A 23,567-nucleotide genomic window follows, 5' to 3' on the forward strand; every position below is an offset into this window, starting at 1 on the left:
CAAAAGTTGCAATATTTTCTAGGGGCAGGAATCGTATGGAAGATGCAACTCAATTAATGTTCTTTTGATAATGAGAACTTAGAACTAGTACATGATTTTTCTTACTTAGGTAGATCTATTCAATGTATGGAAAAATGGTAAATTTGTTAAAACTAGAAAACGTCTAATTCATCAAGATAAGTAATAGAAAGAGCACCGAAACACGAGGCTATCTGATTTGTACGAGGGGGCGTAGCCCCCGAGTATTAATCAGATTGCCGAGTGTTTTGGTGTTCTTTCTCTTTTGTATCATAGTCAAACATAAAAGCACGTTCCCTGTTGTCACAATATGAAACCCCGGCAAAAATGAACCAATGAACGAACATCTGAATATGACATTTCTGTCGCTTTCCCTTTCTCTGCCGTCACAATATGTAAACCCCAGCAAAAATGAGCCAATCAATGGGCATGCTCTGGAGTGCGGGTAACTAATACCCGCACTCCAGTTAACGCACTGTGCATGTATATGTATACGATTTAACCCTGACACATTTTCAACAGAAAGGTCTCCAAACTATGATACAAGAAAGCCATGTTCTCTCTGATAAAATAGCTAGAAAATTGTTACTATCTGTAGATCTACAGATCCACTAAGTCTTGTTTAACACAATGATTGTTCCTACATGTGCTCTGAAGTTTGGGTAATAGAAAATTTAAAGTGTATTGATCAGTTTCAGCTTAAATTTTACAAAATTATACTTAACCTCAAGCAAAGTGTTCCCAATTGTATGTTATATGGTGAACTTTGGGTTACTCCGATATCTTTGCAAATAAAAAGTAGAATTATCAATTACTGGTGTAAGCTTTGAATGGTATTAAAGATGATAATATTCGTAATGTTTTATATAAGACTGCATACCGAGTATATGTTAGATATAGAACTGAATTACCGTAGCTCTCTTTTGTTAAGGATACTTTGGACGAACTTTGTTTATCAAATCCAAACTTTGAAATTAGTTCATCCAAAGTTGGAACAGTGATGTCCAATCTTTAAGCAAATGTTTTAGCTACCGTTTATATAAATTCGAAGATTATTTTAACATAATTCCTTGGCAACTGTCTTCAGCTTTGTTAAGATTTAGATGTATGAATCATAAAATGCCAATTTAGAAAGGTAGAATCCTAAATATAGAGAGAAATATACGTATATGCTCTTAATGTGAGTCAAATTAACAGGGTCACACATTTCACTATCTCTTTAATTAATTGTTCACATTTTGTTAATAGAAGACGTAAAGTTATAAAACTACGGAAGAGCATTAGTGTCAGGTGTATGTTTTTTATTAACTCGAAATTAACTTACTTATCTCGAAATTTCGAATTACTAACTCGAAATTTCGACTTACTAACTCGAAATTTCGACTTACTAACTCGAAATTTCGACTTACTTATCTCGAAATTTCGACTTAGTTACTCAAAATTTCGACTTAGTAACTCGAAATTTCGACTAACTTATCTCGAAATTTCGACTTAGTAACTCGAAATTTCGACTTACATTGCACGACCTTCATTGGTTGCCGGTGAAAGCAAGGATTGAATTCAAGATATTTTCTTTCGTGTGTAGCTGTTGCACATTGACAGAGCACCTTTAACTTTTATTTAAAAGAACAATTTAATAGGGTCAAATTGTCCACACATACTGAACATATCCTTCGCTTTTTTGTGGAAGGGGGGGGGTTGTAAAATCACACTTTCCACGTTTCCGTGTTAACCGGATGTTTCTTTTTTTCTTAAGCACACATACAACCATCATGTGGAGAAACAACAAGTCCAAAACCCTCCCTATTGTAAACTGTGCAATATCATGTGTTAAATAAGTTTTAAACGGTGTGTATACGCCAGTTAGTCTGTCACGTTTCTTTATACTAACAATGTTTTTGTAACATTATTCATTATTTACTGAGACTTTGATTCATATTGTGTTGATAAAAGTTGATAAAAGTGGAACTTGTTGTTACACATTTGTTGGGAATAATATAAAAGCATCCGATTTTAAAAGAAATATAGGCAGACCAACAATTTTGAGAAAGGCCTCAGCACGCCCTATTTTGGCCACGCCGCGATACTTTCCTCAGATGTCCCACACGTGAAGTATATGCTCGTTTTATTTACAGGGATGAGAAGAATATGATTAGTGAAAAGATATGTTCGGACAGGTGGGATAAATACAACGTCTGAAGAACGCCTGAGCCTTGTGTTTTTTCAGCTCGGGTGTGTACTTGCCATTACTAAGTTTAAATTAAATTTCAATAGTTTCACAGTTAATAACTCGAAATTTCGAGTTAGTATGTCGAAATTTCGAGTTAATATGTCGAAATTTTGGGTTAGTTAGTCGAAATTTCGAGTTAGTAAGTCGAAATTTCGTGTTAGTAACTCGAAATTTCAAGATAAGTAACTCGAAATTTCGAGTTAGTAACTCGAAATTTCGAGTTAACTAAAAAACATACACCTGGAACTAATGCTCTTCCGTATAAAACCGCATTATTATAGGTTTCCTAATGCATTGAAATTTGAAAATCTTATGAATATTAAAAACAAGTCACATTTAAAAAAATCTTGCTTTATTATGTAAAGAAATGATTATAACATGCAAATAATAAGTATAATGTTGTATCATTAGTCTCCTACAAATTTGTTACTGAAGCATAAATTCCAATTATTATTGAAAATCAAGTCATATCTTTATTTTATGGGTACAATATAATTGTCACTCATTCTCCTGTTTTATGAATATTTTTATGTATATTTTCTGCGTTCCGGTTTTCTACATGTTCACAATTTTGTAGTTTATATCACATGTTCTTATGAACAATGACAGTATTGAATAAAAGCTTGAAAATCTTGACCGGCTCTGGGTACATGAAGTCCATTGGTGTTGAGAAGGCTGCAACAAGGTATTGAATAACATATAAAGTAAAACAATACAAACACATAAATCAATCAATATAAACCGTAAACAAACTTGGTGTGTATGGCTCTAATGAAATAATCATTTCTGTGGCATGACATTGGAATATTATTAAATGTTTTGACACCACTCCAAGAAAAATATTTCATCAGTATTTGCTTTGCATCACTTTGAAAATGTTTTATTTTCAGCTGTAAAGTGGTTTTGAATGTTATAAAGACAATTATGAATTTCATTGTGATACAAACAGTGTATACAATATACACAAGTGATGTCAGGTAGAATTGAATACACTTAAAATTACGGATTCGATCACATTAACATCAAATAAATTCTAAATAATTTACACCAATAACCGGGAATATTTCCAAATGTACCAAAATCGATAAAACTTTGACAACAAGTTTAAGAATCTCGGCCATTTTTTATTATGATTATTGTTCACTCTATAAACCAGCTACTTTGATTTTTTTACTTATTTGGCTACAGAGATTAAATATCGGCTAAACTATGTCTTGTCCATGATATGATATAAATAAAATGTGTATGAATTATAATCTTGGCCAGCCCTGATGGTGATTATGAAGGACTCACGGGTGTTGATACAACGTATCCTATATAAAATAGGCTATTTTATTTGTAATCGGTCGCATTTTTTTAATGTTATTTCGAAGTTTTATTGTATTTGGGTGCATAAATCATTTGTGACAAAAACTTCAATATTTGATTTTACATACATATATTTTTGACTTTGCATGTAGATTTATTAATTTCTTAAAAGAATTATAAACAATCTTCAATAAGATTATACTATTCATATTTATATCAAAAAAATTTAATATAAGCCGTTTAGAAAAAAAATCACATTCCAACGTCTACTGTATAGTAGTTCAGTATAGTATTATTATTGACGTTGAAATATGATTTTATATATATATATGAAAGAAAGAAAGTCATGAGCGGGAAATTATACATAGAAAAATCGCTGGGATACATGTGCTGGGATTGACAAATATGCATTTTATTTGGATTTTAAAGGCGTTTTGAGCTCCACACCCCAAGTGTCTGTGGTAAATTAAAGCACGATATTAGGGTATCGCATTGTAACATGGCCAGCGATTGGCTGAAAAAAGTGCAGGGAAAACCGTATGATTCAATTTATACATGAGGTGATTGGATGAAAATGTGGTATTTTTAAGTATAAAAACTAATTTAGAAAGTACATGTAATACTACATTTTATTTTATGCTTTTCAGTGGATTACTGATTTATCCGTGAAAATTATATTTGGTAATTTCACAGTGAAAATTATCAAAATATAATTTCACTATTTTCAATGACGAAACTACTTTTTTAAGATTTTCCCCATGTGGTACCTCAATTTTATTTTTGCTGACAATTCTGACAATGTCAGGCTGTTTAAAGAAAAAGCAAAACTGAAATTGATATATAACTTAAATGTCAAAAGTAATAAAAAGAAGAAAACTTACTTCTATTCATTCAAATTCATGAAATTCCAATCACCAAATTTCGTTTTTTTGTTTCATTTTGACAGTCTCAAAAATACATTCCTTCCCCATGCAAAACTGCTCTTGATGACATTTGGGCATATTAAAGTATCCTACGAGCAATAACTGCCGTATGCTTTATGAAAAATTGAAAGCATTGACAGCTAAACTGGAAGAATAAGTTAAATCAACCCAGCGTTCTTGAGCAGGTTTCCAAGTTTCCCATTTTCCTAGCTCCTTTTCTGAATGTTTTCACATCTGTCAACACTTATTTTTTGTCTGTTACAATCCTCAAATAAGTTTTCTTCCTTTTAAAAATGTGTATGACTAACAAATCCAAATTATATCCCTCTGAATCTTACACAATTATTTTCCTCCCATGAAATACACAACTTTAAAAAATGGCTGCCGCTTACAATTTACAAAGCCAGGTCTAATATAAATTCGCACTAAGTAACAGAAATATGGATGGATGGTTGGACTTTTTCTCCTACAAGAATTGTTTGTTTTTATTATCAAAACAAGCGATCATTCATAATTTTTTAATAAATAAATAAATATCACCGTCATTTAATGTTGATTGGCGGACTTATTTTTCAGCTCAAGACTTCTTTTTTTTAATGAGAAATTCCGAATAAATGGGGCTCTCAATGGGGGAAACAGTTTTAATATTAACGTTAAAATTATGGAAATTTCGTTTTAACTTGTTTTTAAGCATAAAATAAAAAGAAAATTTGTCTGTTTGTTGTGCAAGATGTAATTTTATTTCATCTCGTGAACTTTAAAAACAGTATTCTCACTCGTGGCTTCGCCACTCGTGAGAATACTGTTTTTAAAGCCCACTCGATGAAATAAAATTTCATCTTACACACAAACAAACAAATATCCTCTATGTTTTCTGAAGAAAATGAAATATTTCATGAGTCTTTATGATAATTTTGACTTGGATATTTGCATTTATAAAAAGTGTATGTCAGTCCTGTGATCAGCAGAATATTTCAATGAAATGGGGGGTAATCCTAGATTTGAAGTCATTTTGCAAAAAATTTGGTTGGCCAACCCTATATAACAGGAACATTATTATGTGTCAGGCATTTCATTCTCTTAGAAAAATCACATTTTTAGCACCAAAACTCAATTTTAAGGTAGGATTAGGGACCTTTTCTTATAATGTAAGTCTATGGAAATATCAATGTAAGTGTCTGACCATTAGCTATTTAAACTTATAGTAGGTCAGGGTATCGCATTGTAACACGGTCAGCGATTGGCTGAAAAAAAAAGTGCAGGGAAAACCGTATGATTCAGATTATACATGAGGCGATTGGATGAAAGTGGGGTATTTTTAAGTATAAAAACTAATTTTAAAAGTAACATTACAATGTTTTCTGAAGAAAATGAAATATTTCATGAGTCTCTGTGATAATTTTGACTTGGATATTAGCATTTATAAAAAGTGTATGTCAGTCCTGTAATCAGCAGAAAATTTCAATGAAATGGGGGTAATCCTCTTTGATGTCATTTTGCAAAAAATTTGGTTGGCTACCCCTATATAACAGGAACATTTTTATGTGTCAGGCATTTCATTCTGCTAGAAAAAATACCTCATTAGCATGAAAACTGAATTTTAAGGTAGGATAAGGGACCAGTCTATGGAAATATCAATGTGAGTGTCTGACCAGTAGTGTCATACCTAAGATAAAGGGGAGTTACTCTCTCAGCATATTAACAAATCGCATGGTAAATTTAATTTCTTATTTTTTATATATAAGATTAATTGTTTATTTCTATAAAAGCAAAATAAAAATCATACACTATGACAGATTTTTCCCTGAAAGGGAATTTTTATTTTGTATTCTCGCTGCCTAGTTTTGTCAATTTGTTATATGTTTTCGCGATGTTTATTTTTCATTGTTTTTAGTAATTTTAGCCTTTCCAAGTATTTTCAAGAACCAAGCGTTATCTAGGTAATATTATGAATTACCAAAATGCGCCAAAAAACATCATGGAAGTAATAATGAAATAGTTTAGAGTTGGTTTTATGTTTTGAACAGAGAAAATTTATGTGAACTCATAAAAAACATCCAATGATCCTATCTACTTCTGAGAGTGACAGGTAAATAGTTACTTAATTATGTTATGATTTCTTGTTTTTTAAAGCAGATATATCATGCAGCCGAATAATCACATGCAGCAAAACAACCCATGGGGGTTTCAGGCTCAAAACTGGTCACAGCCAATGACAAGGGGTCCCCCACCCCATCAGCATCAAAGACCAAACATAAACAGGTTTGGATCGCCACCAGGACAGGTAGATGTTGTCTTTTTTATTTATTGCATGTTTGTTTACATTGCAACAGGCTAGCACTAGCAGTGGCTAATCTAATCTGTATTCAAAAGTTTATCAAATTTTGTTTCAATATCATGGTCAATCATTGACAAAAACTCTCAAATAATGTTGTTATCAATTGAAAATGAAATATAAGTATCACTCTATTTTTGCTTATCAGCCATACTGGTTAAGTAAAGTGCTTTACAGATTGGTTCCAAATTTTTAAATGGAAAAATATATTCATACGCTGGCGGTGCATGGGCAAATATTTCTTTCAAAAATATTTTGTTTGAGACTTTTGACTCTTTTAAACGCTTGCATTTGAATAAGCCAATCAGATTTCACGCACTGTGTGACGGCCATTTGTTTATCTGCTGTATAAGGAATTTGATTTCATAAGTGGATTAAATCATAATTTTTCAGATGTGACAGGTATTTATTTTTTACCTTTGTTCATAAATAGGTCAAAATTAATATAAATAAACACTGTCTTAACTCTTAATTGTTTTTCATTCCACCAGATTTTCTTGGGGAACATGCTATGGGTTTTTGAGCAATTTTGATATGAGGCTGCTTTGCCCAGAAGTAAAAATATCTCAAAGCGACGTCATATTTATAGGACTATGGCTAAATTAATCTTTTTCTCAAGCTAATTTTTGTTGCTGCTCAATATTATAGATTACTACTTATCTATATCTAGAACATTGAAATCCTATTCCAAAATGCTTCTGATTTGTCTTTGATCCTTGTCCGCACTAATCTGGCTGAAATTTATCCTGACCACTATCTAAAATGTCAAAATCGTTCCTTTAAAAAATCTCATACCTTTGCTAAACATATTTAAGCTAAAACATTATGTACAACAGAACTTAGCATTGAACACCATGCAAGATATTGCTACATATTGAATTGTAATATTTTTTCATGCTCCCTGTCAAGTCAACCATTTCATCACTTTAGGGCAGTAAAGAGTTAACTCCAAATAATTAATATAAGAAGTTAATCTGTTACTGCACTAAAGTGATGATTTCCTGTTACACATGTAAGTCAGTATATTGAATTTTATCCATGGCATGTTCAGATTTACCCAAAGCATATGAAATTGTCCCTGAAATTTTCAAGTTGAGTATTAGGTAAAAATGAAGTCAAAACTGTGTGATTTCGAATATAGTTTGCAATGACAATGTACATATATACATGTATATATTGTCCCAAAATAGGTCATTCATATTTCCTTGCTGTTGCAGAGACCAAACTTTCAACCAAGGGGATTTAACCAACACATGGGATCTCCCCGTCAAGGAATAGATGTGCAAAGTCCTAGAATGGGGCTTCAACAGCAAGGGATGTCGCCTGGAATGTCACATGGCCAACCACGGTTCCAAAACAACCAGCCTTTTCATGGTAACCAAAGTCAGTTTCAGGGACCTTATCATCAGCAACAAAATATTCAGGGTCCAAGACCCAATCAGCACCCAGGGCAAATGTTCAATAGACCTCCAAACCGACCAATGGCTGGACCACCTCCAGACTTCTTTAGAGCACCAGGGAATCACCAACAGAGGCCACGATTTCAAAAAGGAAGACACCAAGGTGACAAAAAGGTAACATTCAAATTACACAAATCAATATATCATTGATATGCTTTGCACTGAATCACAGTGAATGACAGCTCGACTTTGAAGTACCGATTCGTGAAGCGGTGTATGATGGAACCTTTATGCTTATTGGAGTCTGTTTCCTGTACTAGGTCCATATGAAGAAATTATAGGTTTACAATTTCAGTTTAGACCATTTGTTAAATCCCTGGCAGCAACTGTTTCTATGTATGCATCCACTGCAGACCAAGATCAGCTGGCACTTCCATGCTGTCAGATCTGCTTTGTTTGCTATTCAGTGACTATTTATTTTGAAATTTTCTCTCAAAATGATGAATGGTTGAAATATTGAAAAAAGGGGAATAGTCCATTTGAGATATTTAGTGTTGGCAGAGTTAAGATATGTTTAGGAATTCACTTCACAATAATACAATAATTGGATTCAACTGTGACTCAAATCAGCTCCTTAGCCTTCATTACAAATTTACAATCGAGCTAATATAAATATGTCTTAACAAAAGAGATAAATATTTTTTTAATTTCAGAAGATAGATAAAAGGGATTTACCTGAGAACAACAGATTTTATTGTGACTCGTGTGACAGGGGATATAAAGATGAGGACAAGTATAAACTTCATTTAGATCAACATCAAAAGGTGAGTCTGCCATCAACATTCTTAACACATCTCTTTAAATCAAGTAATTTAGGAACTTGTCCGGTACCCTTGAAATTTTGAATTATGGGTCACAATTTCACAAATAGTTCCTCCTTATTTTAGTGTCCAAAAGAAGGCTGTACATATGTACATCAACTGAAATTTGGAGAAATTTGTAATAACAATGGTGTGATGATTGGATCTTGTATCTTATTAGTCCCCTACCGGTTTAACCGGAGGGGACTTTAGGTTTACCCTCCGTCCGTCTGTCTGTCTGTCCGTCCACAAAACTGGATCCCGCGATAACGCAAAAAGTACTGAAAATATTTTTATGAAACTTGATATATGGATAGATGGCAGTATGGAGATTATGCACGTCTTTTTCTTTTCTTCCTATGTTGAAAATTCTGGTTGCTATGGCAACAAATAGTCTGAAAATATTGCAAATTTAACACATAAACTGGATCCAGTGATAACTCAAAAAGTACTGAAAATATTTTTATGAAACTTAAAATATAGTCCCCTACCGGTTTAACCGGAGGGGACTTTAGGTTTACCGTCCGTCCGTCCGTCTGTCTGTCTGTCAGTCCGTCAGTCCGTCCGTCCACAAAACTGGATCCCGCGATAACGCAAAAAGTACTGAAAATATTTTTATGAAACTTGATATATGGATAGATGGCAGTATGGAGATTATGCACGTCTTTTTCTTTTCTTCCTATGTTGAAAATTCTGGTTGCTATGGCAACAAATAGTCTGAAAATATTGCAAATTTAACACATAAACTGGATCCAGTGATAACTCAAAAAGTACTGAAAATATTTTTATGAAACTTAAAATATGGGTAGATGGCAGTCTGCAGATTATGCACATCTTTTTCTTTTCTTCCTATGTTGAAAATTCTGGTTGCTATGGCAACAAATAGCCTGGATTTCAAGATTTCTGATTTGAATTTTTCAGCTTTTTCACTATAAGTTCTTTATTTCTTAAGGTAATTTCTTCAAACTTCAAATATAAGTTTCTGGGCATCAACCACATCATATGTGACACGGTTTATAACTCTAGCACAACAATTATCAGAATAACCTTCCTTGAACTTAGAAATTTTCATGAAAAAATGTTGTTTTTTTAATAACTGCTTTATTTCTCAATGTATCTACTTCAAACTTCATAATATATGTTTCTTATTATCACTCAACATTTTTGAGAAGGTTAAATACTCTAGCAAGACTATTTCCAGAATTATGTCCCCCTTGAACTTAGATTTTTTCGAGAAATTGGTATTTTTTACTCCAACTTCTTCATTCCTTATAGGATTTACTTTAAAATCCCACATCGTAATAATATGACAAGGTTGTATAAACATAATTTCCTTACTAGGCAGGGAAACTTAACACATTACTGTGAAATAGACAAACTTAGAACTCAAAAGATTTAAGTTCATTCATGTCATTCATTCACTGGTAAAATTGAAATCAGAATGTTGCTGGGGTTCTAACCGGTAGGGGACTTATGAATTGCTTGCAAAAATATGATAATTGCTTGTTTTACACTATCTTGAGTAGATAGGTTTGCTTTCATTTTGGGTGTGCTTAGCCATTATTGCCAAAATTGTTTGGATGTATTAATTGGGAATGTTTTCCACGAGAATTGGAGAAAATGGAATAATCATGAAAAATTTGCTTGTTTATTATTTAGTTTACTGCTTACATACAAAATTTGTAACTGTGCTGTAGTTACATGGGACAGAGGCTGTATTATGAAATCTTGTAAAATTAAGTTACATCAGTGGAGATGTTTCAGTATTTTTGAAATAAGATGGGGGCATTTCTGAAAATACATGTATGATTATATGGGTAGAAGTCTTTGGGATTATTTCCGAAGTTCAGGATTTTCTATTTGGGTTTCATGAGGGGAAGGTTGGTAGGGGGGAGGCCAGGGGACCAGACATAAATGGGTCACAATTTCACAAATAGTTCCTCCTTATTTTAGTGTCCAAAAGAAGGCTGTACATATGTTGCTGCAGGCAAGCTGGTACAGTTACATATTAAACTGGTAAGTCTGTATTCCTGTATTAAACTGATAAATATTTTTAATGCCCTGATGTTTGGACATGATTATATAATAATTTTGTTCTATTTGAATAACATTGGAAAAAAATATATACATGAAGTTTCTTGTTTAGTGTTAACAATGGAATTGATATTCTACCTAATCTTGGCTTTTATTTCTTGAGTAAAGATAAAAAACAACAAAGAAAATATATTTTGTTATGGTTGTGCATGTATTGAAAGGTGGAAAATATGATATTTTATTTACATTTAAGAATTTTAAGTATACGTTTGTTTGAATTTACTATTTGCATATAATTTGTCTTAAGTTTGTTTGTGTGCCTTGCCTAAATTCAGGTTGTAGTACTTGTTGTTGTTTTTTTTCTCAAAAAACAAAAACAAAACAAAAACAAAACAACATATTTGTATTGATTTTAGTATATTATCATTTTTTGGTTGAAACTAGTTCTTTTATATAGCTAGACATATAGGTGGGACAGACTGCACCAAAGTTAAAGCTGGCCTAGCTATATACTTATGGCTATGCTAATCATTTTTAGGTACCATTACCGTATGTTAAAATATGTGATATTGTGGTTGTAATTTTAGCATCATAACACTGGGTTGGCAAAGAAAATATGGTCCCTGGAGTCACAGGAAGATATACAAAAATGGATCGACGAGAGGAAGAAGTATGTACTTTGTATACTGATATAAATACTGATAAATGTAACATATAATTATATAAGGTAGTGATAATTAATGTATAATGATATCAGATAATGACAGATATATTGGTGTTTTTTTAACAAAAGTAAATAATAAGGAGTTATTCTGTAACATTTTGTTTCTATAGCTGTAAAGTAAAGAAAATAATTGTGTAAATGAAAATTTGACATAACACAAGCAAAGGAGTACAAGTTAATGCAAACTGTTCATTATGTTAATAATAATCATACGATTGAATCCTTTCTCGGCAGGAATTTCCCAACTGCAGAAAATATTGAAAAGAAGAAAGCCATACTAGCAGAACGTATAGCCAGAGGGGAAGTTATTGAGGAGAAATATTTTGGGTAAGAAATCATTTATTTGCTTAACTGTTATTTAACATAAATACAAAAAATGATTTGTATCTTAGATTATGAGATATATAATGTATTGTTAACATTAAAATGAATGTATTGCCTGGCTTGGTTAATGCAGTGGTTCAAATAACCTTCTTGCAAACTTGAGACCTACAGATTTTGCTGAACATTACCTTTCATGTTTATTTGTAAGAAGTGAACTTTTATTTTTCATTATTATGTTGGTTTTTGTTTTTAAACAGAAATACTGAAAATTTACAGAAAAAGACCCATCCCCCACTAAAACCTTTTGCCTCCACTCCATATTTTTTATGATGAAAAATGTTTTACAGCAGATATTTATTAACATGAACAGCTTAAGCCAAATTTAATTGTTTCATTATTATAGAATTTTATTTCCCCCTTTTATCATAAATGTTTTATTTTCTCCATCACACTATAAAACATTAATTTCCTACTATTCCTGGTAAAATAAATGATTTTGTATCCTGTAGGAAAATGCACAGAAGAGAGGACAATAAAAGAGGGCGTGGCAGGGGGCGTGGTCGTGATAGAGGGCGTGGCAGAGGTAACAATAGAGGTGATGGCAACCAGCAAAATGATTTGAAAAGGAAACTTAATGGTATGTTCAATATTTTTTTAAACCTCACTGTGGAAATCAAATTTTTATGCCACCGCAGCATCTGCGATGCGGTGGCATATTGCGATCACCTGTGTGTTTGTGTGTGTTCTATAGATTATATAGTGAACTTAAAAATCTTCTTGTGAAAAAGCACTACTCCAATTTCAACCAAACTTGGCAGGATTGATCCTTGGGTGAAGGGCTTCAAAAGTTGGCAACCAAAAGGAATTATAAGAATAAATTAAAAAAATCTTCTTGTAAAGACCCAAAAGGCCTAGAGCTTTGATATTTTGCATAAGGCATTTTCTGGTAGACCTCTACCAAGATTGTTCAAATTTTAGCCCTGGGGTCAAAATTGGCCCCGGCCTGGGGATCATTGATTTTCACTATATGTACATATAGTAAAAACTTAAAATACCTTCTTGTAAAGACCCAAAAGGCCTAGAGCTTAGATATTTTGCATAAGGCATTGTCTGGTAGGCCCTTACCAAGATTGTTCAAATTATAGCCCTGGGGTCAAAATCAGCCCAACCCCGGGGGCCATTGATTTTCACTATATGTACATACAGTAAAAACTTAAAATACCTTATTGTAAAGACCCAAAAGGCCTAGAGCTTAGATATTTTGCATAAGGCATTATCTAGTAGACCTCTACCCAGATTTTTCAAATTATAGCCCTGGGGTCAAAATTGGCCCCGCCCCGGGGGTCATTGGTTTTCCATATATGTATATAGTAAAAACTTAAAGTAAAAACTTTTTTTAAAAATTCTTCTAGCAATTGACAAATGCTAGAGGTTAGATATTTTGCATGAAACATTGTGTAGTGAACCTCTAGCAAGATTGTTCAAATTATAGCCCTTGGGTCAAAATTGCCCCCGCCCCGGGGGTCATTGATTTTCAATATATACATATAGTAAAAAATCAAAAAATCTTATTGTCTGAAGGTAAAGGCTTAAAGCTTTAATATTTGTTAAATGATATCATCTATAGGAACTCTACCAAAGTTGTTCAAATTTGGCCTCTATTGTCAAAATTAGCCTCGCCCTGGGGGCCATAGGTTTTCTTTATATGTATATAGTAAAAACTTAAAAAATCTTTTTCTGTGAATTGACAAAGGGTAGAGGTTAAATATATGGCATGAGACTTTGCGAAGTGAACCTCTACCAAGATTGTTCAAATTATAGCCCTGGGGTCAAAATTGGTTCCGCCCCAGGGGTCATTGATTTTCATTATGTACATATAGTAAAAAAATAAAAAATATTTTTGTCTGAAGGTACAAGGCATAGAGCTTTGATGTTTGCTATGTAATATCATCTATAGGTCCTCTACCAAAGTTGTTCAAATTTTTCCCCTGGTGTGAAAATTGGCCCTGCCTGGGGGCAGTGATTCTCATTATGTACACATAGCAAAAACAGGAAATAAAAAATGGGAGAAAGCTACAGCTGAGATATTTGACTTCAAATGTTGTTTGGTGGACCTGTATCAAGATTGTTTTGAATTAAACCCTTGGGTCAAAATGTTGCCTTGCCCAAGGGGACAGTGACCTACTTTCTTGTCCTTTGATGTACAGCTATGAAATTTGAACCATGTGCACAGATTAAGATGTAAAGTGAACTTTGATATCAGCTGACCTAGATTTTGACTAATTGTGTTGTCCTTTGATGTAGTCATGAAATATAGGCTTTGTGAAATATGACCTTGATCACCAAATTCACTAGACTCAAGTGCATTGATATATTCCTACCCTGATCTTTTATTGGATTAACAATAGATTTAACCACTAATCTGATAATAAGAATTAGATAGGTCAGGGATCTATGCATTATGATAATCATCAATTGTATAGAAACAAAAAAAATCTGTTCCTACACTACTATTTTGTGTTGTATTAATGCGGTGGCAATCCCGACATAAGATATGATAACATAAATGTTATAAATTATCAACATCTTATTAATTGATTTGAAATAAAGGTTGGTAATGCTTTATAAAACAATCACTGATCTTTGTTTGCCTCCAGTTGAGCCAAAATATTTCAATAAAATCAAACTTGAGAAAAATGTACTCAGAATTTAGGAAAAGTGAAAATATTCAAGATTTAAGTAATAATTTACTTGTTATATGCAATTAAGAAATACTGTAAGGGCTATTTTTGCATATTTTAACCTTTTGGTAATTTATGTGGGTTGTAACTGCCATTGATAATTTGTAAATTGCTTCCTTTTGTTAACTTAACAATATTATACTTTTAAATACAATTACATAAAAATTAGCATGAATTTGGAGGTGTGCTGCTTTAAAACAGCGATACAGAAGTTAAGGAATCATGGCTTTCTTAACTGTAAATCTTTGTAATAAGGACTTTTCTTTGGGTCCTTACAAGTTTGGATTAGACAAGTTCCACTGTATTATAATTAAACAGTTCAAACATGAGCGTGTGTTATGTTTGCAGATCCAGACGCAGATGGATGTACTGTACAGAAACAAGCTAAGGAGGGTACTAGTGAAGATAATGTGATGAGGGAAGCTGCTGAGTCATTAAGTATGTTCTTTGCTGCAGATAGCTCCGGTCAGTATCATTATGTCATTATTACCATATTAACCATTAGAAAATTTATTAGTTGCAATTATGAAATATAATTTTCACAGTAACCGAACTATATCAGAATGCAAATGAAAAGAATATAACTTAGATAAGTGGAATTCATCAGAAAGAAACACTGCCATGAGTAAAATGTGCTTAGTTTACTTGCGCATGTCATGTTTCATTGCATCTGGGATGCTGTTGGAATGGCAGCTCTTGTTCTTACTTTTAGAGATTCAGTAGATGTAATGCAGTATATCATTTGAATGTGAATCTAAAGACTTGAAATAATGACTTTGAATGTATTACTCTTGAGGTTTACTGGTATTTATGTTTATTGTCTTCCTTGTCTAGTAATATTGACATTTTTTGACGTTTTTTGTTTCAACAGATTCTGATTCAAGTGATTCAGATGAAGATGACAACAATAAGTCGGTTAAGAAAGTAACAGGAAGTACATCTTCTACCGTACCTGATGTTACAGCTGCAGGTGCTCTCGGTAATCTAATGTCAACGTATGTTGTAAGTGATGAAAGCGGCGATGAGGATGATACAGAAAAACCTGACAATGGTAATTTCTCTGTTTCAATATTTCCTCAAGAGTGCATGGTGCTTGCATAAAATTATTGCTAAATGGAAAAGACTATTCTGAAAATGTAATAATATTTTGCTCAAGAACATTTTATTCTGTTTACGTACAATATTCTTGATTTTTTAATGAACATAGATATTCTATGTTAAAACTCTTTCAAGAATCTGGGCATTTGTGGCCGAATGGTTAAGGGCTTTGACTTAAAACCACTTGCTCCTCACTGCTGTGTGTTCGAATTCCGACAGGGACTTTTGATTCTTTCATGTATGAAAGCTATCCAGCTAGCTTATGGAATGTCAGTGGTTCTACTCCGGTACCTGTTCGTGCAAGAAATAGTGCACAGAAGGACACCTGAGGTCTTCCTCCACCAGTAAATCTGGAACATTGCCATAATTTTGACCTATACTGTATCAGTGTGACGTAAAACCCAATGTACAAAAAAACAAACACATAAAAGAACATTTTATGTTGCAGTTCCTATAAAGAAATCTTCTGCAAATACATCAGAACCTAGTGTTGTCCCCAGTGTATCAAAGGGGGAGCAGAATAACAATGATAATGATAACAAGAAATTCAGACAGAGAAACAGAGGTAGACAGAAGAAAAACAAAGACAAATGGAACCCACCTCCAAAACTTGATAAATCTTTACTGGAAAAGGTGAGCATTATATATTCATATTATATACATGCAATTAGGTAAAAATATGTATCACTGCATAATAGCATTATATAATTAATTATATAGATCATCATAAGTATAACAGGCAACACAGTTGAAATTGATGCATTTATTCAAATGCAGAGCGGACTATATCTTTTCTGAATGAATAAAAAAAAATTTAATATTTGCATATTGATGAAACTGCCCCTTACTGAACATTAAAACATGGAAAAAGTTTTCTGGTTAATTAATTTGATCATCTCATGAAGGCCGAGTGGTTAAGGCCACTGATGCCAATCACATGCCCCTTGAATAATGTACAAGAGAGGCCTCTGTTGTACCAACAATGAAGGTTGAAAAGTTGCGTTTTTAAGAATGTCTTAGACCCTCTTCCTTTACCTCAAAAAAAAAGGAAAAGAGAAAGAAAAAAAAGCTTACTAGGAAAAAGCACAAAAGGCAAAAAATAACTACCCACAATGATCAGATATTTTGTAGTTACATAAAAACATTAATATGACCTTGTATTACAGCAGTTTTGATTTCTATATTTTCAGTTGCTTGCCAAAGAAATCCGCCAGGAGAGAAACAAAATCATGCAATGTGTTCATTATATTGTTAAAAATAACTTTTTTGATAAGCCACAAAATTCAGAAAATAAAACATAATTTTCCAAGAAATTTGTTTTTGTTTTGTTCTGGATTTTGTTTCACTTGAAATATCAGAAAGTTTCCATCTAACACCATACTTACACATAAGGTCAAGCTGACGCATTACACCAACACGAAATACTAGACTGATAAAACACCAAGTAGACATATACCTGGGACAGAAAGATACTTGGTCCCAGCATTTACCAAAACAAAACATTTTAGTATTGTTTTATTCATTGTGCCCCATTTTATACCACAATGTGAACTTTATCTTTAAAATATAACATAACCTTTTAAAGTTTTAATGAATGATAAAGATCGTGTGAAATTTGTGTAGCAAGGGGGACAATTCCTCAGTGCATAAAACAGTAAACTGCTGTGATATGGATGTGGAGTTGTCTCCCTTAGATGCTAAAAAGAAAATAGTCTACAATGGCTTTTCATGTTTATGTTTGTGTTTTATGCTTTATATATATATATATATTTTATGTGTACATGTAAAGATGATACTTAAATAAATAAACCAAAACAAAATAACTAATATATAACTAATATAAAACACTTAATCATGATATAACGTCAAAGTGACTAACAATACAACGCTAGCACACCAGCACCCAGTTGACACATATCACTAAACTTAAATAACACAAAACCCACACAACAGTAACAACACATTGATCAGTAAAAACCTAGCCATGCCAACTTACAATAGCAAACCAACACGACACCAAGCCATCACATAGCGCCAAGCTGGACTGCAAGCAAACCCCAAGGTGCATAATTACAGATATATGTACGAATTGATATAAAATGTCCACAACTTCGATTATGAAAAAAAACCCGCACCATTTTAATTTTTGAGAACACATTTATTTTTTATCGACATATTTAACCACATGGCAATCTACAGAAAATCCTAATTGGTGTTACTAAAAATTTTATTAAAAAATGGCAACCGGCACACGTCAAATTTTGACAATATTATTCTTGTTTTCAATATACTATCGATAAATAACGACCACCTATATATTGTCCAACGACATTGACCTGGCACTCTTGCATTTGACCTTGTAGTCGGTATACCGGTATTCCGTAACTGTCACATCTACTTGTAAATCGATATAAATATCAAATTGTGACAATATTGTAAAATAAAAATCCCTCTTAGCGCAGTTGGTAAAGGTATTTCACTTGAGGAATGTAGACGTTAACTGCATGATAGGTTCGAATTCTATTTCAGCGAATTTTTTTTGTATTTTAATTTTAAAATTGCCATTCTCTTAAAACTATTGCAAACGTTTTTGTTGTGTGTAATATCTGTGTTGTATCTTTATAGCGTGTGTGCGCTAAAGTATATACGATTGCATAATGTCAAAAAGAGAAACGTTGAAAGATACTATAATACAATAAAATATATGACTGTGTATAAAAACACCACTTAAATGTATTCTAAAACCCGATTTCAAATTAATTCTTGCAAGTAAATTAAAAAAAAAAATCATAACATGGCGTTGGTACGGAATCGAACCAGTGACCTTCAGATCATTAGTCCGACATTTATACCAATACACCACGCCTCCCTGACGAGTGAAATTAGCAAATATGTCGATATATTCGATAGATACTGGTCAGTGTTTATTCAAATGACCTTTACGAAAGTTAAAGAGGTGCCAGGTCAATATTGTTGGACAATAACATGATTTACTGAGACTAGTTTGCGGATGTACATCATACATCAACTAGTTCTTACATGGTCAGAGACTTCATGGTATGTTGCATAGAAACAGTAAGCAAATATGACGTAATTTGACGTTCATCTGGGACAGAAAGATAACATATTTTTAGCCCCAGCATTCACTTATTATTTCGAAATATCTCAAAGTTATGCATGTCTCTTAAGTTGAATCAATAAAAATAACAAGTAACATGGAAGGACAGTTTGAATATATATGTACTGTTTACAAATGTCACGTGCGTGACACAAAAGTGAAAAGGACTTTTGCAAGCGACTTCCGAGCGGAGAGACCAGGGTGCCGTTTTATCAACAAAGACGGTCGTAACTGCGATCTTATCTTACGACCGATACTTACGACCGAGCTTCCACATGACCGTTTTATGAACACGGTCGTACGCCCTCAGTCGCAGCTAAGACCAAATCTTAGCTACGACCGGGCGTACGACCGTTGATAAAACGGGACCCAGAACTAGTCTATAGCGGAATTCTGACATCAGTTAAGGATTTATTAGAGACAGGCGATAGTGTGTTAAGTATCGTAGTAAAAGTTCTGGGTTGCGTATCATGAAAAGTTCTAGAAGTCTTAAATATGTCTAAAAACCAAAACTGAGACAGACTATTGTCAAATTCTGAATAGCGATGCAGATGAACATTGTGGGTTGAAGCTCATGCCATTGTATTTTGCACCTCATGTCTTCGCCGCGATAGATTAAAATGTCTATTTGTAAACAGCTATATACATGTATTGAATTTACATGTAAATTTGTAAACGCTTTGAGGACGATTTATTTTTATTTTATAGAAGTATTATGCGAAATTTTGGGATAAATCTCGTAATACATGTATGCACGAAGAATCGCATACTCATAAGGAACACGGGCACTTTGTGACAATCATTTATGCCCGATTGCAATTGAAAAGCTTTCATACAAGACATGATATTCACTAACCTGGTCTTTTACTAAAGGCGGTCTAGTAAATCACTTACCGACCGCTTAACGGGTCTACAAATATATACCGATCTGTTATTGTTCTTTTATTTACTAATTGAAAACTCTGGGTGATGTTTTTGTGTGGTGAACGACGTGAGAAGAAATAATGAACAGTACTTTTAAAAGAAATTTGCAGACGACAAAATTTTGTCATATAGATCTATACTGTACAAAAAAGAAATTCCCGTGTATGTAAGTGCAGATATACGCAAAATATGAAAATCAGGATTGAAGTAAATATTTTACGTATTGAAAGAGTATTTTATTGCGATTGTTTGTGAATAAAATATTGCTGAGGGTTTATCCAAAAGTAGTGAAATGGTAGGTAAAATGCAAAAGGGGTCGCCCAACAAAATCACAAATAAAAATCGGTATATGGAAGATCTGCCTGGCATCGTTTGCGCACAGAACGGATAAGCGTATTGATTTTGGCTTGTGGAATGTTGTTCCATTCCTGAATTAAGGCTTGACTAAGCTAAATGACGTTTGACGGTGGAATAGGGCGACGTCTAACACGCTGGTCCAAATTATCCCAAATGTGTTCAATGAGGTCTAGATCAGTGCTTTTGGCATTATTTGAAACAGAGCCCAATTAAAACGATATACATGCGCATGGCGACGTCGCCTCAAAACACAACCAACGTATGGTCGACGTCTGTGTCCACGTCGGACGTCCACTACGTGATCGATCTTCTGTATGTCCTGTTGCTTGAAAACGTTGCCAATAGGGTCGAATAGCACGAGTAGAACATCCAATATTCATAGCGAAGGTACTCATCGTCATTTCAACATTAAGCATGCCAGTCGCACATTCGTGTAGATTGTACAGAATTCTAGGCATATCAAAAATAAAGAAAAACTGAAGAAAACAATTTCAACGTCTTTTTCTTTGTGACATTAAAGTCTATAAAATTACAATGAAAGCTTTCATAAAAAAAATACACGAATCTACTGGTCCCTGCATGCCCGTGAAAATCGTGGTCAGCTGGATTCTCCTGCAAATCAAGTAAATATTTGTTTTATCGGAAGCATACTCGAGTGCCTGACTTGACATTTTGATTTTTATAGGGGGGAGTTTCTTTTTTTTCCCCGTATAATATTCTCGAGTGCAAGCAAGAGATACTGTTAACGAACTGGCTAAATATTCGGGTCAATCTCGTTATATTTTTCTTTTTATTCTTTTGTATGTTAATAATTATTATTAATCAACATTATTCATCATTAGTCAGCATAAGTGATAATCATCATTAGCTATATGATATACTCGTATCCCATTCCATATCATTATCATTACTAGAAACATCATTATTCACCGGTAATATAATCGTATATACAATGTACAGTTGTATCTGTCATAATGAATACATAAGGACGCGCCTTCTTCGAAGAAGTGATAGATCAAATATTCAAATGAATTCCTTTTTGATGTCGTGATAATCACTTAACAATTCGTAGTTCGTATCGTATATGATTCAATATTTGTGACAACTTTCTGATAAGATTAACATATCAACATCAGAATCCTGTTAGAGTTATGTGTTATTATATACCCAGGTCAGTTCAGTAAACAAAGTGTAGCTATACTGGTATGTATATGGATATTTGATTCCTTCATATGCATTTGTGAGAACTTGTCCTAACCAAAGCCAATGGAAGTCGCCCAACAAATAAGGTAGGGACAACGAGGAAAGAACACAGAAATTGGCGGCTTGACAGACCGGCTCTTTGCTTCGGGGCTATTTTCATCTCATATTGTCTCAGGTTCTACTGTACATTTAGGTTCTCATTGGCCGCCGTAGAGTAGCCTATTTTTGGCTCCACTGAGTGCTTGAAAATTAACTCTTTCACCCTTTACCTCATATGAACGCGAAACAACGCACTTTCGAGACCCCCCCCCCCATTTCTAGGCCTCAAATAGTGAAAAAATGCCTTATTTAGGCCCCAAAGACTGTTTTTCGTTTGAGAAATGTTGTTTAAAAAGTGACCACTTTTTCGGCGCGGCCCCCATCAAAAAGATACATCAGGGGGTTGCCAGAAGGGGGATGTGCCCCTTTTGTTTGGGGGTTTGACGGGGGCGGCAGTCCCCCTGATCGCCAAGAAAATTTTGGACTTGTGAGAGGCGAAAAATGACCCCAGATAGATCATAAGGTAACGTGTAACCAACGCTGAAAAGCATTAGACTCTATCTCAATCCATTGAGAAGTTGCAGCACTTTGAAATCAATTTTGATAGAAAAAATCAACGCAAAATTGTGATTTTTGGCAATTTTGAGATGTCCCCTCGTTGCCATGGTAACAGGAAATTTAAGCCTGAGCATGTTGTTACAAAGGCAATGGTCCAGTCAACATTTGTGCCAAGTTTGATTAGTATTGAAACAGTTTTTATAGTTTTATAGCAATTTGAACTTGTAACGAGAGACTTTTCAAGGAAAACAATCATTTTTCACAAAATGCTCATGAAGTAATGGGTTAATGAAAAAAATCAAAAAATCTACAAAACAACAATTTTTCTTCAAATTTATATCTTAGGCCGTGTTAAACATGGAAAAATGACCACAAATCAATCATAAGGTAACGTGTAACAAACACTGAAAAGCATTAGACTCTATCTCAATCCATTGAGAAGTTGCAGCACTTTGAAATCAATTTTGATGGAAAAAATCAACGCAAAATTGTGATTTTTGGCAATTGTGATTAGTATTGAAGCAGTTTTTATAGTTTTATAGCAATTTGAACTTGTAACGAGAGACTTTTCAAGGAAAATAGCCATTTTTCACAAAATGCTCATGAAGTAATGGGTAAAGGGCGTGACATGTCCGGGGTCCGTACTCTACAGTAAAGCTAGCTACTTTTTGTGCCTGATGGACCCTCATTAAGCATAGACTACATACATACATGCCTAGGAGTCTCTTTCTTCCCTTTGGTACGTGTACGTCGTCATCATCATCATCATCATCATTATCATCATCATCATTACTATCATAACCATTATATTTGCAAATGTGATCATCTTTTTAATCATAATTATAACTTTTTTCATTATCTTTGTCATTGGCATCGCCATCATCATCATGACTATTATCATCGTCTTCGTTATCATCGTAACAATAATAATCTCCATTATCATGATAGTTATCATCATTATCAGCATCCGTATTGATAACATCATGACTCATATTATTGTAATCATGCATCCATATCATACCTCTGAACTTAACATCTGTCTGATTTCTATCGAAGCTTATAGGTGCCATTCTAAAGTTTAATTTTATATTATTGTTCACATTTTAATCTGTAAAATGTACACTTGAAACGATAAACTTGTATGAACTGTACACTTTAAACGGTTATACTGTAAAATTAACACTTTATACTTTATTTGAAGTCATTTTCTGTGTGCATCACAACAATTTTTATACTTTGTCAGCATTAAAGGGAGAAAATCGTTGTTCCCTATCTGAATGATCAGGGGAAGTAATTAAGTAGCGTTCAGATATACGCCGTTCGTTTGTACATGTATCATCATAGATAAGATGTTGTTAGACAACGAAAATAAA

General features: G+C 33.4%; 1 protein-coding gene across 2 annotated transcripts; it reads left to right on the plus strand.

The window, feature by feature from the left end:
* The first annotated feature begins 6,061 nt into the window (after positions 1 to 6,061).
* Positions 6,062 to 17,308, plus strand: LOC132735238 (FMR1-interacting protein NUFIP1-like). Of its 2 annotated transcripts, none has more exons than XM_060722173.1 (12): positions 6,062 to 6,192; positions 6,613 to 6,763; positions 8,032 to 8,388; positions 8,928 to 9,038; positions 11,028 to 11,090; positions 11,696 to 11,778; positions 12,067 to 12,159; positions 12,666 to 12,793; positions 15,246 to 15,362; positions 15,769 to 15,948; positions 16,444 to 16,628; positions 17,186 to 17,308. In XM_060722173.1, exons 2-12 carry the CDS (start codon positions 6,623 to 6,625, stop codon positions 17,294 to 17,296), a joined length of 1,569 nt encoding a protein of 522 aa, XP_060578156.1. In that variant the 5' UTR covers positions 6,062 to 6,192; positions 6,613 to 6,622; the 3' UTR covers positions 17,297 to 17,308. The 2 variants fall into 2 exon arrangements, with proteins under 2 accessions (XP_060578156.1, XP_060578165.1); XM_060722182.1 differs by having other exon boundaries at positions 6,085 to 6,192; positions 6,616 to 6,763.
* The last annotated feature ends 6,259 nt before the right edge of the window (positions 17,309 to 23,567 follow it).

Source organism: Ruditapes philippinarum, unplaced genomic scaffold (assembly GCF_026571515.1).
Source record: "Ruditapes philippinarum isolate M1 unplaced genomic scaffold, ASM2657151v2 ctg1521_1_1_1_1, whole genome shotgun sequence".
In the NCBI taxonomy this organism is placed as follows: Eukaryota; Metazoa; Mollusca; class Bivalvia; order Venerida; family Veneridae; genus Ruditapes; species Ruditapes philippinarum.